The sequence below is a fragment of the Botryllus schlosseri genome, chromosome 2 (assembly GCF_051294905.1).
Source record: "Botryllus schlosseri isolate E-star chromosome 2, Bs_hap1, whole genome shotgun sequence".
Taxonomy (NCBI): Eukaryota; Metazoa; Chordata; class Ascidiacea; order Stolidobranchia; family Styelidae; genus Botryllus; species Botryllus schlosseri.
This window is the reverse complement of record NC_137237.1, coordinates 4376508-4395140: the sequence shown is the minus strand read 5'-3', so window position 1 is coordinate 4395140 and position 18633 is coordinate 4376508. Positions and strand designations below refer to the sequence as shown.

At 41.1% G+C, this 18633-nt stretch overlaps 1 protein-coding gene across 1 annotated transcript; it reads left to right on the top strand.

Annotated features, from left to right (window-relative positions):
• The first annotated feature begins 4793 nt into the window (after positions 1-4793).
• Positions 4794-18341, top strand: LOC145433088 (beta-1,3-galactosyltransferase 1-like). The gene is made up of 8 exons (XM_080310009.1): positions 4794-4966; positions 6293-6418; positions 6474-6658; positions 6722-6838; positions 8684-8801; positions 8862-8957; positions 11587-11734; positions 17823-18341. Exons 1-8 carry the CDS (start codon positions 4881-4883, stop codon positions 17940-17942), a joined length of 996 nt encoding a protein of 331 aa, XP_080166135.1. The 5' UTR covers positions 4794-4880; the 3' UTR covers positions 17943-18341.
• Positions 18342-18633: the final 292 nt, after the last annotated feature.

Here is an 18633-nt window from a genome sequence, read left to right as displayed (position 1 = left end):
GTCTTATGAGGTTCAGATTGCCAAGGCAGGAACATATGGCGCCAGTCATTTAGGCGCCTATGGACAATTAAACCTATTATTTTGTATATATAACGAAGTTTTCGGTCTGCGTAAGGGCAGTCCGTTTCGGCCAAGCTTTTCGCGCTGCCGATCGTTCTGGCTCACTTCTTGGAGTCGCATGGAATAAGCTCAAAATCGTTATACATCTTGGTGCGTAGTGGCGTGTTAATGGCCAACGCCGATATGTCCGTTTCTATAAATCTTGCGTGTTTTTTCTTGGGGGAAGAGTACCAAATAATCAAGATATTTGGCAACTTTAAATCGCGCGCGGCGCGAAAAATTTTGGAAAAAATTGCATAAATTTTCAAAAAATACTCTATAATTTATGCTAATTCACGAAATAATTTGGGGCCCCCTTCGAGCTCGGGCCCCCCCCAATTGGGGGGTTTGGGGTGCGGCAGTTACGGTGCTGCCTACATGTAGTGTATTTCGATCTTGATGTTCTGTGATTACGGGTCAAGTTCACAGCAGAGAGTGACTAAATATTCACAAACAGAAAGCTGGATATTTCGAGCAAACTTTTGTAGCAACGCAAGTAAAAATTTTGAGATTGTTATGGTGCATGCTCTTTTAGTGTAGATTTTTATTATGCTGCCAGCGCCATGCATAGAGTGACCCGCAGTTGCAATGCAATAAATGTCAACCAACGATGTTATAATGGAGTGAAAATTGTAATATGTGAAAAAGGTTCACAGTGCAGAACCTACCAAGGTTAGGTTCACATTCATATTCAGGTTAGGTTCACATTCACACACAGAACGCGAACGCGAACGTGAACCTCACGTTCCCACCATCCCATATGGCATATGGTATACGTCGGCTATGTTGGGTGTTAATAGTCGTCCGTATATCATTGGTAGGCTCATACAACATGTTTTGGGAAAGTATTTACACAATTATGGCATAATTATACAACTACCACTACAACACTTTTTTTTTAAAACCATTGTTTTAAACAATCATTTGTTTTAAATGCAATCCTATAACAGGCACTGTGCGCGTGCGTCAACATAGATGTTCATAACCTGCAATCATTTAAAGAAGATTTGAAGATTTGCGTGCATCATTCTACTCCATCTGATGAGCTATTGGAAGGTAAGTTATGATTGATATGCTTGTGTGAGTACTGAGTACTCACAGTGGCGGCTCGTGACAATATCGGGTGGTGGGGCAAGGGCTGCGAGCGACTTTTATCAACATGACGTCACAATGGCGTTTTCCAACGTAAAAAAGTAACTTTATGATGCTCACATGAATTTCCCGACAACAGTGATTTTAACGTAGGTGCCGCGAGAGGTTTGCCGGTGAGCCGTGACTTGAAGTGTGGTAACAAATGTTTTATTCATTTATTTTTTAACAAAGGATTATTTTACAAAATGTACGTGAACTAAGAATCGTCCCTATGCCACGAATCAAGTATCAGGTCATCCTTAGTAGCATGCGTTATGATTTCATGGTAGAGTTATAGATTACGCAAATCGATAGACCATAATTTTTCTAAGCCCGTCCGAAAGTGTTTCGTACACGATCCTGGTGTGTTACGACCACTGAGCTGGTGGTTACGACCAGAGATGGGCGGATTCCAAAATTTCGGGATCCGAATCTATCCGGATCCGGCTGGCAATTGGAAATTCATAGTCCAAAGAAATCCGGCTGGTGAATGTCCAGTTCGGAATCCGAAAAAATCCTGCCAGAACAATGCTAATTAATCATATCACAGCAAAAAAATCCGGCTAAAATCCGACCGTCATCCCAAATTCAAAATCCGGATCCAGTCCGGCCAGGTAAAAAAACATTGAAATCCTGCTCCGGCTCCTGAACCGGACTGTGGCCATCTCTGGTTACGACCAGGTGATAATAGGCAACCAAAACGTAGGCACCCGGCGTACGATTGGATCAATAGACTGGACAACTTCTAGACCTCTCATTTTCGCTCTAAAGACAACTGCGTAAACTACGTACGGAGCAAAGATTCAATACGATTCATGTTCGCACTTGACTTGACCTGACTCATTCCAATGACTAGAACTCGAGAGATTGCGTAAGCCTAACTGGAAAGGTCAACGAGTTCGGACACATACGCAATTGTTATCTCATAGATTGGGCCTGTCATATTGAATCCAGAACATCAATTTGAATGGTCTTTGAAGAACTAAGGACAGCAGCCTCGGAACTTCGGTCTCGGAACATCATAGGACATTTTGGCCTTGAAACTGGAGACTGTGACACAACACATACGGCTTACAGTCTATAAATCTGCTGCGAAATCGCCGTTGGAAAATATACTAATCAATAAATACATGAATAAAAGCCGTAACTTAGTATGCTGTTACAAGAAATCATCGAGAAGTAGCATACGCAATCTCATAACCCATTCCGGTATTGTACACTGTCAATATCAATACAAACAGACGAACACCGAACTTTGAGTAAAATAGATCGAGGAATAGGCTGATCGAATGATCAGCTGTTAGCCGACATCGAAAATGAAATAGCTATCGCATTTGACAGGGGATTGTAAGCAAATGGTTTGAAGGCCACAATTTCACAGTGAAATGGACATTGGCGAACATAAAATTATGTGAATATTTGAATGCAAACCGAGAATCTTGGTCAGCTGTTTCATGCGATCATCGAGATATACCATTGGAAATATCATCACCGATCTCGTTATGGAACGCAGACTATAGATTAGCACAGACCGACACCGGCTATTGCGTGAGATCCGCAATGACGTAGGTAGGCTAAGTATCAGATCAGCGCGCATCTCTACCATACTCGACCTCGAAAACGAAATAACTGCCTCAATCATTGAGTGTCAACTTTAAGACTTGGCACCGTGTTCGATACTAAAATCCAGACATACCGTGCGAAAGCTCATGACAGATCTAGGTATGGAACATCGTTGGAATCAATAGAGACCAATAACGGCTTTTGCGTAAATTTGTTGGCGATAAATGAAGAGTCAGCTCTTACTCGACTTTGGAAACGAAATTACCACCCACATAGTTCAGTGACAAGCTTAAAACTTGTTACAGCGGTCGATACTAACACTTATCGTGCCAAATGTCATGACCGATCTCGGTATAGAACATCGTCAAAATCAATGGAGACCAATACCGGCTTTTGAGTAAAATCTGTTTGCTTTACTATGTACATTAGGGCTGTTCAAAAATAACCTTTTTTCTTGAATCTTGCTGGTTACTTGATTAAATCGTTAGGTTGCCTTAAAAAATGACGCACACCAAATTTGAATTAATTCCAACCAATATTCGCGGATTTCGTAGAGTTTGAAAATTTTGAATTTGCCTAGAAATGCAAAAAAAAATTTTTTTCCAATTTTCCTTCCAACCCCATGAAATTGTTGCGCTGTCTTCAAAAACGATGGAAAACAAATTTGACTCAATTCCAAGCTGCAGAAGCGGAGTTATTCAAGTTTTTTGATGATAATTCTGGGATGATCCACCAATCAAGGATAATCCCAGAATTATCATCAAAAAACTTGAATAACTCCGCTTCTGCAGCTTGGAATTGAGTCAAATTTGTTTTCCATCGTTTTTGAAGACAGCGCAACAATTTCATGGGGTTGGAAGGAAAATTGGAAAAAAATTTTTTTTTGCATTTCTAGGCAAATTCAAAATTTTCAAACTCTACGAAATCCGCGAATATTGGTTGGAATGAATTCAAATTTGGTGTGCGTCATTTTTTAAGGCAACCTAACGATTTAATCAAGTAACCAGCAAGATTCAAGAAAAAAGGTTATTTTTGAACAGCCCTAATGTACATGATAGATCAGCACACACTGAACTTCGGAAATGGAATTACTACCATTATCTTTAAGTAGCAAGCCTGAAACTTGGAGCAGTGTTAAATACTACCTTCACGACATATCATACCAAGTTTCAAGAAATATCATGGTGCGAAACACCGTCAAAATCGACCTATTCCAGCAAAGGTCGACTCAACGCATATTACGGTAACCGAGTTCAGATATAGATACGATTGTTACATCACACCTTAGGGGCGAGCAAGCATATTTGCCCCGGTTGCTCGGCCATTTTACGAATAGGAGAGAGTAAATCACCGTTTCTTTATTGTGCGCGGCTTTGAGAGAATAGATAGTGAAAGCTTGTTATGAGCGCTACCGGGGCAAGCCCCGGCTAGGCATTCACAAAGCGAAAACACAGAAGAGAATTCGATTTTCGCAGAGACTTCGCTATGTATGGGCGTTTGCAAGCGAAAGCACAAGAAGAACGCGGGTTTCGCTGTGATCTCGGTATATATTGATTGCTGTGCGTCTATAAATGGTTAAATTGTTATTGAACAGAATTTTAGGTGGGGCAATGCCCCAGTTGCCCTATGGGACGAGCCGCCACTGAGTACTCATCTTATACTATGTTTAATAAAACGTTTAATAAAGCCTGTTTCAATCGAAAGATATAGTTGAACTGATTCCGAATACACAACACTTTTCTGGGTCAGGGTACTGGAACCTCCTCCCTCCCGAATCACCCTCAAAGATGAGAATCGGCATTGATCCGAACAATAGCGTATCAGCCATACCATACCATGACAACCAATTTCATCATATTCTACTTAAAAAAAACAATCGCATCACATCCATTTCATAAAATCATTTCCGCATGACAAGACTTGCAATCACTCTATGATTGCAATGACATGGTGAGTTACGCTTCACCGAGTCTTGTTACCCTCAGGCATTACGTCGATATGTTCAATTCGTGAGAGGCTGCACCGTAGTTGCCAGGACTCCACTGCTGCAAAACGCTGCGCTTGTCAGGTTGATCAGATCATGGAAGATGCGTAGGCTAAGATATTTCGCGGGAATTCTGGCTGTAACTTTCTCTATTGTGATACTCAACAGCTCTCCAATCATCATTTTAAGGTAAGAATTTACTTCGACGTGTGTGCGGTGAGTCTGAAGCCAATGCATCAATAGACATTGGTCCAGGGACGTGCGGTGAGGTTCATGGCTGGTAAGGCACGGACCCCCCTCCACGCACACACACACACACACACACACACACACACACACAAACATCACGCACATAAAGTAGCCTACTTGATAAAGAGATCCAAAATGTGAATAACAACAGCAGCGGGTATAGAGAGCATTTTCTTTGCACACTGATAGCCGTTGCAATTCCACATTGTACAATGCATGTAGGACTGGTCGCTATTGTGCTAAATGGGCAAGTTTAGACGGATAATAATTACTATCTCTTCAAGTACCGGTATAAATTATTCGGAGCATAAAGCAACGACGATGCAGCCTATGCAAGTAGCTATCACATACCACAATTTAACGGAAAATAAATAACAGCTACATAAGTATGGGAATGTATTTGTTCCGCATTACGTATTGGCCGTCGCTACTATATGATTCCTACAAGAGAGTCAAGACTTGTATTCCGAAATCGATAGCGCGTTTCACTGTGCTGCGATTGTCTAATTGTTAACGAATAGTGCATGAGGCAAATTCGTTTGTGCCTCACCTGGTCATTGTTTCGCTGCGATGGCATTGTTTGTAATAAGGCCGAATGTCACCTTCCTTGGCGATTTGAGGGGGTTCTGGTGGTCTGCCGCTGTTAATATTTGGGTTTTCGGAATCAGTGTGACGATAGGATTTGATTGATACCAGTTGTTATGAATTCCGAGCTATTTATGATGAATTGCATTGTCGCAGGTGAGGCACGACCCGCCCGTGCCTCACCTGTGCCGCAACTCTCCTTTCGCGCTGTATTTTTGAATAATAATTATGAAAATTGATGATGTTGTGTGAAAAAATGTTCAATTTTAATTATTTATGAACATCGATGTAAAATATCAATAATTATCGACTCATGGAGGGTTTTCACTATTTTCACTTATTCGCCCTGACGACAGGTGAGGTACTGCCTCACCTGCCTCATTGGACCGCACGTCACTGCATTGGTCCATCCGTGGTCTCGTAAGAGGATCAGACTGACCGTTATTGTGATCCAAATGTAGCTCATCTCCCTTGACTTGTATCGTGGATAAGGAATAACCATTCTAGGCTAAAACATATCTTCTAGATACCGTGTTATAAAAAAGCTACGCGGCATCTTATATTCTCGTCGATGCGTCTCTGCACTAATCAGACTTTCAAATTGATCTACAAGTATCCACACCACGGTCAGCCCAGAAGGCGTGCGTCATTGAATTTCACAGTGCTTGATTACGCATTTAGAATATATTCAGCCGAATCGTACTCAATATCGAACGAAAAGGGGTATGTAAAAGAATCGAAGGGCTCGCTTGGAATACCGAAAGATTTCGCCGAAAATCGAACCAACAAGACCGCGCATGATTTTCCGTAAGCCGCGTAATAATGTTGAGACAACATAATTTATCATCACTTTATGTTTCAGTTATTTACATAATCCAGTGCGTTTTTGTCAACGTGATTACAAACACGACAGACCGAGAAGAATAAAATATTTATTCGCAGTCGGAAGTTCTGTCACAGAGTTTTCGAGAAGAAAAATTATCCGTCGCACGTGGGCGTCCCTCAGCAAAGCCCACAATGCTGAAATTGGAGTGCTGTTTTTTCTGGGTATACCACATGTTAGACCAACGCTCCATCTCGAATATCTCCAATTATTATCGCATTTTCTAGGCGATGACGGTGTTCCTGGGACCAATTCCCGTTTGAGTTTAGAAGCCCAAAAGTACGGTGACATTGTCCAGGAAAGCTATCAGGATACATATCGCAATTTATCGCTGAAATCGCAAGGTCGACAGAAATATTTCGGAATCTTACAGAGACAGCGTGCTAAGCTCTCATGGTTGGAGTCTCACTATGATATTCTCATGCTTGGAATTTGGATTGACGTTTTTTTCGAAATTCAATGAGAATTGTATTTGAACCAAAAGTTTGTGAGTTAGCAGGGGCGGTCAAAATATATAGCCAGTGCTGCTACTCAAATTGACGTAACGCCGTGAATTTCTACTCAATTGCAAGTGGAGTAGAAATTAAAAAAGTATGACAATACTACAGTACGGAGTTTTAAAAAGTAGATTTGACGATGTTTAGCGTACTTTTGAGATTTATTCGATGGTAGCTAGTTTCGGTATTGAAAGATGCATCTCCATAACTAAAGCAAAATGACGAATGGCTAGGGTTACTATACGTCCTCCTTTAGGTAAATTTGTCCTCCTTTTGAAGAAATCTAAAATGTCCTCCGAGGACTCCTAAATATCCTCCTTTTTAGCAATCCCTCCTCCTTTACAACTTGGACGATTGTACAATGTACGTACAGGCACAACTAAAAAGGGCATCAATGACGCGTAAAAAACTATATTCCGAAGGCAGGGGCGACTGGAGTGCACAAAATCTGATGTTGGATCAGGTCTTTTGGGAGTCGATTTGGAAAAATGACCTTTTTTTAGTCAACACAACAATATTCCCAGTAAAAATTTTCAAATTACCCAATTCCTCGCGCGAATTGTAAGTTTTGCTATTTGTAAAAAAGTGTCTTCTGTTCCTGATCTCAAAATATGGTGACCCTCGACGCTACAAACGTGCAAAATCTTTCTATATTCGGCAGTTACTGCGTTGGCTATTTCGCGCGGTTATTATGGCTATTCGCACATAAGTGTGATGCAAACTTATCCCAACGTTACTTTCCAATTTTCCAAATCAAAACCGTCAAGAGTAAGTAGTTTCGCCTCAAAACGGCTCAAGTAGAATAGTAAATAGTGTATACAAGTAACTTGAGTAAGTACAGCAAGTAGGTACAACCTAATTGAGTACTATAAAAATGGGAGTGCTTAGTTGCTAGTCACTTTCGTGACATTTTATGCTATTCTATGCTATTTTATGTGAATTCACTCAGTTCTGTAATCCATGCATGATTTATTACCGGTTGAGTACGGTCAAATGTCAATAATCTTATAGATACATACCAGCGGTTACCAACCTTGTTCGACTGATCACCCCCTTAGCAAGCTCGACACAGATTTTCGCCCCCCTCACATTTACGAATCTAAAAAAGCGAACATGTAAACTGGAAATTTAGTCAATTAACTCTGATCGCTGGTGAATCGAGTAGTTGCCCGGAAAACCGGAATTCGCGTCTACTTTCCGTTGAGTTGACCTATCTTTCGTGTCATATGCAGATTAAGCCGTCTTCGCGTGCATTATTTGCCGTGTTAATTAAATGTATCTCACTGGACGTTCTAACATTTTCGCCCCCAGTCGCCCCCTTTGCTATTTTCATCCCTTCTTTCTCAAAATCTCCCAGTGGGGTTCGATATCGGCCACGTCGGGAACAACTGATACGAAGCTCATAGCTTCTTGCAGGTACAGAACCTCAATATACAATTGAATAGTATAGTCATAGTCATATTGAAATGTACCCGAATTTTTTTGGCTCGCACTGGTCGGCTCACGATTACCCTTGACGAGTGTCATCCGTAACGATTCGGATACATTTCAATATGACTATGACTATAGTATTCAATTGTATAGATATATACAGTGTACTGATATTCCCGATAACTACGAACTACTAATATCATGACTACCATCAGTGAGTATCTAATAATCATATTTCAAATACTTCTATGCGCAACACAGGCCAGTTGAAATGGATATCCACCTACTGCAAAGACGCCGATTTTTTGATACACGTGGACGATGACGTGTTCCCAGATGTCAACAACATTGTCGAAGAAATCGCGAACACCAAAAACGGGTCTGGAAGTGCTTTGCATTGGCGTAGTTCGAAATATCAGCAAGAAAGTGTATTTTACAGGATGAATTCTGACATCAGTTGCGCGAAGGTTTTCAGACCGATCGTTCGGAGAGATGGGAAGTGGAAAACTTCTTACGATGAATATTCTAATAGCCAGTGAGTCAACCTCATAATGCGAATTACGTCAAGGCGTGTAGATTAGCGTATATCATATCAATTCGATCCGCGCGATATGCAAATCATTGAACCGAGTAAGTCTGGTTTAGAAATGCTGTTTTCGTGTAAATTAGGGTTGCATTTAAAACAATAATCAATTTAATACAAACATGTTTGAAAAATGGCTCTTGTTTAAAAATGCTTTTATTGTGTTTGTTTATGCAATGACGCTACGAATCCGTAGTTGTAACGTTATATTGGATTAACATTGACAATAGGAAATATAGGATAAATATGGCTCCTTCGACGAAAAAGGCTTCCGACCACTGTCATAAACAGACCAAAAATATGTTTAACCGGGACTGCATCGTCATGCATCATTTTTACGGTCGGCTGTCACCATCATCAGATCACCAATTCCGTACCAATGATCTATATCAGGGGTTCTCAACTTCCCTCGTATAACGGGCCGCATTGTAACAACAAAAGACGCCGCGGGCCGCAGAACATTATCGCCATGTATTTTTGGGCTACTATTAGATTTAGGCTACTGTAGCCTATTTACCAGTCTTATACGGAAATTTAGTACATTTTAATGCATTCTAAAGCAATAATGGACAGCGTTCGTAAGTTTGCAGTTGCTGTTTCTTTTTTTTTGTGACAATATCCATCTTTCAGCCGCGCAAGTAAATACCTTCACGGGGCGTGTGCAGTGCATAGCATTCGATGCAAGTCGGTATATGCACCTTCAAACCTTTCCACCATAGAACTCACTGTTTCAATGCGTGAGCGAGCAAGTATAAAATTCCGTTCAGATTACGTTATTCGTTACAGAGGCCGTTATCACTTTGAGCTCTCAGTGATACGGAAGAAGTCTGGTGTGTGGGGTTATTTCTGAGCAAACCAATCAACCCATCTTATTTTTTCCATGACTGGCGCAACACCAATAGTTACAGTAGTCAGCTTTGTCAAGTTGATGTTTTTCACTGGTCCCCTTCGCACGTTTGCCCCGTCAGCATTTCCTCTGGAAATATGTCCATGTCCAATCTGATAAAACGCACCTGGATAATTAGCTATGCAATGTGTGTGAGTCGGTGGATTCGTCCAACGCTAGAGGCTGAAGTAGTCTACGTGGCAACGTGTTTCAGAACACGCGATTAAACTTCGACTTGTACTGCTGTTACTCTTCTGGTGACGGTTGAATCAGACAACTGTAGTTTCGAAATTTGTCAGGTGAGGTTGTGTTGGCCGTGCTGCTAAAAGTTGCAGAAACAGCGAATATTTGCACAGTACGTTGAAGTTTTATTGCAGTCACACCTTCTCTCGCAGATTCTTGGGTTTAGCGATATTCTAAGAATTTTGAACAATGCGTCGGTAACGTCGTCGGCAATTTTAACAATGCCTCGAAATATGGATTGCTAGGCTTGACATCTAGCTAGCAACTTTTTACCTCTAAGATCAGGCGATATGTATCACTCCAGAAGAGACTATCGTGGTATCATTTTAAGCTTCTACGCTTCGTTACAACAACTGTTCTTCGACAAATATGACACAGCGGTCTTCCATAACAATACTGTGCCAGACAAACATGATACATCGGTCTTCCATAACAATACTGTGCCAGTAGCAACTGCGTTCATAATGGAAGATGCCGCGGCCGCAAAATAATCGTCTGCGGGCCGCGGGTTGAGAACCCCTGATCTATATCTACTTGCTTACGTGGACTATATGGGGTGCAAATAGTCCGAAGGCTCACAATACACGTTTTGTCGAAACACAATTTGGAAATATAGGCATAATTATACAACGTATGAAGAAGTAATTTATGGCGTAATTATACGTTTAAATTTTTTTTCTTTTTTTTAAACACGGTTAAAAACATGTTTCAAAAAAAGTGTTTTATAACACAGAAAATTGCAGTGCGGATGACAAACGTGATGTGGATGAATAATTGTGTCAATGAAGTTAATATAGGATATTAAGTACAGTCATACAGTGACTCTGTAACAATTATTGTTGCGACACCTTTTATATAAACTTGTTCGACTTGCATCGCACCGCTTATCGTATAGCTTTTACAGATTTTTTTCACGCGCAAGCCGCAAGCTATTGGAGCTAGAAGTTGTGCGTAACTGGTCAGAAATATATCTAGAAATATTTTGCAGAACCGAGTCCTTGATAAACCTGCAGTCTATTTGTTTTGCATTTGAATAAAAAGGTTGGTTGCTTTGGGCAGAAAAAAATTTTCCAAAAATAAAAGTGCGTATAGTTCTTGAAAAGGTTGGGAAGTACTGGAAAGCATAACAAAGCGCGCGTCGGTAAAACTAAGCGATCAATATTGCGATGTCAAGATTAGGTAATAATATTATCGATCTGAAATATATTTAGTAGTAACTAGTCGTATTGGGTTTAGGTTTGACACGGTTTATGACTCTCCTCTAAGTGAATATCTGCAATCTCGGTAAATAATGCCTTACATGCTATTCGTCCTAATCCTGCTAAGTGCGGTATAAGAATTCTGTATCTGTGTGCGGAGGGTTTTAGAGTGAACAAGTCATAAAATTTGGCGCGTACGCAATCGATATCGGCGGAATATTCATGGGCCGTAATTTTGAGGAATAATTTCAAGGTATCCGTTATCGTGCGTTGGATGGTGCTTTGTGATCCCTTACGATTTGGCGAACCAACTTTACCGGATATCATTGGATACAAAAATGCTGCACCTGGAGGACGTGTGGGTGACTGGAATTTTGCGCTTAAAAGCTGATTCTGCGCAGGTAACCTCAGGCATCCGTATCGCACTCGCATGTCTACCCAGCTTTAATAGTTTGCTGCGTATGAGGGTTGCTATAGCTTATGAATGCTACGGTTCATTTACGATGATAAAAACCAGAGTTGGTCAACTATAGGAAATTTTACAGCTACAGCTACACGTTTTTCCAAATTAGATTGGAATTAGAATAACTGAATTCGAAAAAAACTTGGAAACTGAATAAAATCGTAGAAGTACAAAAAAATCAAGTTCAGCTCATAAGCGCGGACCGGTAAAACTTCAAAACAAATGTTGCGGACCGGCGAACCATCAAAATCAAAATTAACCCTAAATTTAATTGCTACATATTTGTATGCAACTTAATGTAATATTGGAAACCGCATTTAATGCTGTATTTTTTATATAAGATATTTGTGTGTGGTTCTATTGAAGTTTCTGCAAATCGAAGCTAGCGAAGTCCTGTTAAAGACGCTCACTAACTTGTTTTCGATTATTCGATATCGTTTGAAGGAAATGCGACCTTGCTGTTGGTCTAGGGTCGCGATACGTTCTCCTTTAGGAGGATTTGTCCCCCCGGGGCCTACGATATTCATGAATATCGTAGGCCCCGGTCCACCTTTTGAAGAAATGTCCTCCCTTCGCCAAAATGTCCCCATTTTGACGATTTGTCCTCAGTTTTAGCCTAAAATGCCCTAAAAGACCACGGAAAACGTCAAATTTTGGGCTAAAAGATAGACGAGTTACGCCTTACGCAGGAGTCAAAACCGAAAAATGACCTTATTTTAGTCAACGCAATAGAATTTCCAGTAAATATTTCAAAATCAGCTATTTTCAATTTCGGTAAACTAACTTTTGTGATTTGATAAAAGTGCCCCCCTTTCCCGATTCCAATATATGGTAACCCAACTATAGCCTCTATTACACTGTCCAGTGTCCCTTAATTGCACTGCCGGAATTTAAAGAGGTTCGTTTAAAAGTATTTCACATATAAACTGCCCGAAACGAGTTTCAGGCTATACTTTTGGACAGTTTCGTGCAGCACTTACACCAACGTGACGTACTCCCAAAGTAGACCCTCTCCATAACGAAGCCATGCAAAAAAACATGTTTAAAATTTCTTAATCAACTCACCAATTGATGTTACATTTCTCTAATTAATCGACAAGGATCCAACTTCTTACAGTTTGGAATTGAGATATAAAATTATAAATATATTTGGCGTACCGACAGGAAACTTTCTACGGACCGGCGGTTGAGAACCACCGCAGTCAAATTATAGACAACTAGAATTATATAGTTGAATAGCTTCTTGGAGGTACAGAACTTCAACATACAATTAAATATACTATTCAATTATGTAGTTTTTTAAGTATGGCATCAACGTACAAATAGTTGCGTAATGCTTCCGGCTGTTGTGCATTGCTGTTTTTATGTATAGTGTTCGAATAGGCGTCGAAATTACAGTATGCATGAACTGCACCAGGTCACGATCAGCCTTCATGCAGGTCGCATGCATGATTCAGTAGTTGCTCGCAAAGGATTTTTACCGATGTCTGCCTTCAATGATTATCTCACTTGATAGAGTTTGCTCTGGGCAATCCCGTCTAATTTTCTTACTGAGATCATGTTTTGTGTTCGATGCCGCTTGAATGGCCATAGTAGCGTGGTTCTAAACCTTTCCTATGACCTGGCAGACATACGCTAAAGTCCACGCTTGCGGCCTTCTTCGAATCCCATGTTTACGCCTAGTTACGCATTACACATTGCCTCAAAATACCGTTACACAATGAGCTGTACATCAACAACAGTGTTAAAAGAACAAAACCAATGAAACATGGTTTTCACACAAAACGAAAGGATTGTAGTGCATACTGCAAATTAGTGTGACTGTATGCAGCAACGTAACTGCCGCACCCCAAACCTCCCAATTGGGGGGGGAGGGGGGCGAGCTCGAAGGGGGCCCAAAATTATTTCGTGAATTAGCATAAATCATAGAGTATTTTTTGAAAATTCATGCAACTTTTCAAAATTTTTTCGAATTCGCGAATTCAACTATAGCCATTTATCTTTATTATCGGGTATTGGGCTCTTACCGCGCCACGACCCACCAAGACATACAATCTAGTTTTAGTCCATATAACATGCGGCTCCAAGAAGTGTACCAGAACGATCGGCAGCGAGAAAACCTTGGCCGAAAAGGTCTATGCCCTTATGCTGACCGAAGACCTCGTTATATATACAAAATACATCTAGGTTTAATTGTCCATAGGCGCCTAAATGACTGGCGCCGAATGTTCCTGTCTTTGCAATCTGAACCTCACAAGACAAATACCATCCCGCTGGGAAACATTTTATGCCAGTGAAGAAATATCAATTTGAAATCGTGTGCGTCTCTTAGTCTAGAAGCCTACGTTAGGGCGATTCTATATTTTTTGACTGCATGGAAGTCACGAAATAACATCATGTAACGAAGTCATATCAACGGGTCCGCCCGCCCGAAGATGTTTAATTATTATTCACGGGCCCTCCCGTTTTCCAGACACTTCACTCAGCTCTACCGGTAAATCTAATTACGTGAGTAGAGAGGACAATGAATTGATAGCATAATATATATGCAATCGCCGATCTGATTGACCGATTTTATCATAAATTATCGAAAATTTTCGCGCCTAGCGCTGGATCACAATACAGTACAGATGATTTCGTGACAAACGCGAACAACGCGTGATGGAGGGGTCGTTTCATCACCCTATGGGAGCCCAAGAGCCACGTTTTTGGGGCCTGACGAGGTGCTGTTTCGTTCCTGCCAACGGGTATACGCCCGAACATGTTTAATTATTATTGAGTGGTCCTATCTTTTCAAACACACGTCACTCAGCTCTACCGGCAAATCTGATTACGTGAGCAGAGAGAAGATAAAAATTGATAACAATATATATGCAATTCCCGATCATACTGACCGATTCAGTCATGAATTCTAGAAATTTCCAGCGCTTCGCGCGCTAGGTGACAAAAGCTGATTCACTAAACAAAATCCCAACGAATACGATAAATAGCGGAAAGCAGGGTATCACCGGAGGGGGGTCTGAGGGGCGAAGCCCCCCAGAAGTTCGGTCTATAACCCTATGGGGGGCCCAAGACCAACGTTTTTTTGGGGGGCCTGACGAAGTGCTGTTACGGCCCTGACTGTATGAGTCGCGTGTGTCTTGACCTCCGGCGAACCCCGGTTAAGAACGGCTGCAATAGTGAATATACTTTTGTGTGAAATTCTCAACCCAAGGGCGTAGCCAGAAAAAATATTTGGGGGGGGGGGGCGAAAAATTCGATGACGTAAAAGACCCCCCCCCTTGAAGATAAGAAAAAATAGGTGGAAAAACGATGGTCTTGGGCCCTTATTGGATGATTGCCACAACATCCGGGGCGATCGTTACACATATATTCCACTCACAGATATAAAGTGATGTTATAATAATATGATCATGGAAAACTCGGGCGCCAACACTTTCGCGCGAAGCGCGCAGATTTTTCGAGGTTACTGAATGAAATTGTTTCATTATATTGTTACTTGCTTATTGCAAATACGTTTTCATTATCAGATTTACCGGTAAGGCTGATAGAAATGGTGTCATCGAATATTCAGGGGCACTCAATTATGCAACTGGAACTGCATGTTCATTGTTCATGCTCATATAGGACCGTCAGCACTTCGTCAGCCACCCCCCCAACGTTGGTCTTGGACCCCCAGATGACGATAAGCCGAACTTCTGGGGGGCTTCGCCCCCCTCAGGCTATCCGCTGTTTACCGAAACTTGTCATCTAGATTGGGGGCCGTTCACTGAGGCAGCTTATCTCGCCTAGTCGCGCGAAGCGCGAAAAATTTCTATAATTCTTGATTGAATCGGTCAATATGATCGGGAATTGCATATATATTGCTATCAATTTTTATCCTCTCTCTGCTCACATAATCAGATTTACTGGTAGAACTGAGTGAGGTGTCTTGGAACTGTAGGGTCCATTGGTATGACTCCGTAACATGATGTTATTTCGTGACCTCCTGTCAGCTATATCAGAAAATATAGAATCGCCCAAACGTAGGCTACTAAACTAAAAGACGCACACGATTTCAAATTGTTATTTCTTCACTGCATATAATTTTTCCCTGCGCGATGGTATTTGTCTTGTGAGGTTGAGATTGCCAAGACAGGAACATTCGGCGCCAGTCATTTAGGCGCCTGTGAACAATTAAACCTATATGTATTTTGTATATATAACGAAGTTTTCGATCAGCATAAGGGCAGTACTTTTCGGCCAAGGTTTTCTCGCTGCTAATCGTTCTGGTACACTTCTTGGAGTCGCATGTTACATGGCCTAAAACTTTATATGTCTTGCTAAATCGTGGCGCTGGTATGGCCAACGCCGACATGCCCATTTCTATAAATGTTGCGTATTTTTTCTTGGGGGAAAAGTACCCAAAAATCAAGATATTTGGCAAGTTGAAATCGCGTATAGCGCGAAAATTTTTTGAAAAAGTCGCATAAATTTTCAAAAAAATACTCTATAATATATGTTAATTTACGAAAATAATTACCCCTTGGGCTCAAGCTCGCCCCCAATTGGGGGATTGGGGGTGCGGCAGTTGCGGTCCTGCACACGGCATGACCATTTATGAGTTGCTAGAAGGTATGCGCCGGGCGGGACAGTTTTCATTTATTGCTGTAGTTACTTCATGACTTGCGGAGAAAGCTGTCTCCACTCAAAAGATCGCCCACACTCAAGGTCGTAGCCAGAAAAACATTTTTTTTGTGGGGGAGAGGGGACACCTCATGGGATCGTATATCCTTCCATGGGCAATTTCATCACTACCCATTATACATGCGATTCTTAGACGCACAGACACACCCTATGAAAGCTTCCAGTTCCAAGTAGGCTATAGCTTGTATTAGGAGATCGATGGACGGACGAGCACAAATCGCTGACATTAGATGATGAAAAATCAGTGTGAATTTCGAGCCTAGTCGCGCGGAGCGCAAAATTGTTTTGAATAAATGAATGAATTTGATCAATAATATCGGTGCATGTATATGAGCAAGTGGTGTCCATTCTGAATAATTACTTAGTTGAAGCAGGGTTGCTTAGTAACCTCTGGTAAAGATTGACGCTACTTTAAAGATTGGAATCACTGATACATATCGGACCAAATTTAAAAAAATACTTGGATCAAACTCGTGCGATTTCAAATTGGCACTTTTTAACAACGGGAGGTAGCGATATTTTCCTGTGCCAGTCGTATTTATGTCTTCGTCTGTCCCGGAACGGAAATTGCCGGTACTAATAGTCCCCCCATACTTAGGCTTACCATACGTCCTCTTTTAAGAGGATTTGTCCTCTTTTTTGACTTTTTTGAAAGTGTCCTCGGAGGACGCCCTTTTGTCCTCTTTTTTGAGATTTTGTCCTCTATTTTGAAAATGTAGGTCAGATTTAGAGCAAATCGCGAGTGATATGCCGTAAATTAGCGCAGAAGTGAAGCTGCGGCGGGTATTTCGGAGGGAAAAGTGGTGATTTTTAAGCCCTGAGCGCGAAAAGAAGACCTTTTTTTTTTTAGTCATCCACCTGGCAATGTAGAGAGAAATACGTTATTTTGAGAAGTGATGACCTTTTTTATTTACCGGTTTTTGAGAATTCTTCTCCAGTTTTGCATGTCTGAAATTTCTGAAAAAGTGTCCTCTTTTTACATTTCCAAAATATGGTAAGCCTACCCATACGGAACTGAAACCCCTAGACTCAATCAACCCAACGACCTCGGGCTATTCAAGTGTATCTACTGGTACTGTTGTATTCTCATAATTGAAAATGCAGCTAAACTGAATTATGATTATTTTCGGATTTTTTTTTTCGGTAAACCGATAAAATCAAGACATCGATGGACTCCAAATCGCGCAAAGCGCGAAGAAAATTTTTAGGTTGCGTTCATCTGCCCCACAATACTGAAATATTTATTGATTTTACGAAAATTTTCCAAAAATTTTTTTTTGGGGGGCGATCGCCCCTTTCGCCCCTCCCTGGCTACGCCAATGCTGTGGTTTTGATCCCAGGTCAGAAAAATGCGTGGCGGAGAGGCACTCTGTCGTCATTTGGGATGGCCGAAAGATGGAACATCGGTTAACGAAAAGTTGATTAAAAGCTGGGCGGCTTATAGATTACGTCTTGCATAGTACACCGTCATCTTTCTGCAAAATAGCAATATTTCGTTCATGGGTAATGTCGGCATCACGGAGCAAGCTTGAAAAAGGAGCGCTTTGCATCTTGCAAAACGTTGCAGCAGTATGTGAACATCTTACTTGAGAAGAAAGTTTATGTATTACCGATAACGATAACGACGGAAAATGCATGCTCGCAGGTCAAGTTGCAGATGTATCTATACCTACACCTAAATTGTATGATCTATAAGCTATTGAGTTCTGAGTTGAACATGCTTCATAATTCAATTTTGCTTACACAGCTGTTGTATATTAAATACGTTTGGGATATGATATATGGAGTTTGTTCTGTAAGGTATCTTGTGGCAGTTTGGCGAGCTTTTAATAAACTGGTACATATTTGTATTGTACGTACATCCCTTGTTGTTGTTTGGAGATCAGGCGGAGGCTAAAGGTGTTACTGCAATTGAGATGTAATCCAATGTCAGTGGTCCAAAAAAAGGTATTGCTTTCTTTCAGAAGTCGATGAAAACGCATCGTGACGTTACAGCATTTGTCATCCGAAAATCGGCCAATAAGGCGATAAACACAGATGCTGAATATCCTTCCAATTCTCTATCTGGCAGCTTATATAAAAACTTGCAAATAGAAAACGCATAAATCAATACGATATAAAACAATACACCACTACGTGGATTCTAGCTTA

Bases quoted from the DNA above. Each gene is read 5' to 3' on its own strand.
- LOC145433088 (XM_080310009.1), top strand. From the start codon at position 4,881: ATGCGTAGGCTAAGATATTTCGCGGGAATTCTGGCTGTAACTTTCTCT. The intron at 6,659-6,721 runs GTATACCACATG...CGCATTTTCTAG, and splicing joins TGGAGTGCTGTTTTTTCTGG to GCGATGACGGTGTTCCTGGG. The intron at 6,839-8,683 runs GTCGACAGAAAT...TGCGCAACACAG, and splicing joins TTTATCGCTGAAATCGCAAG to GCCAGTTGAAATGGATATCC.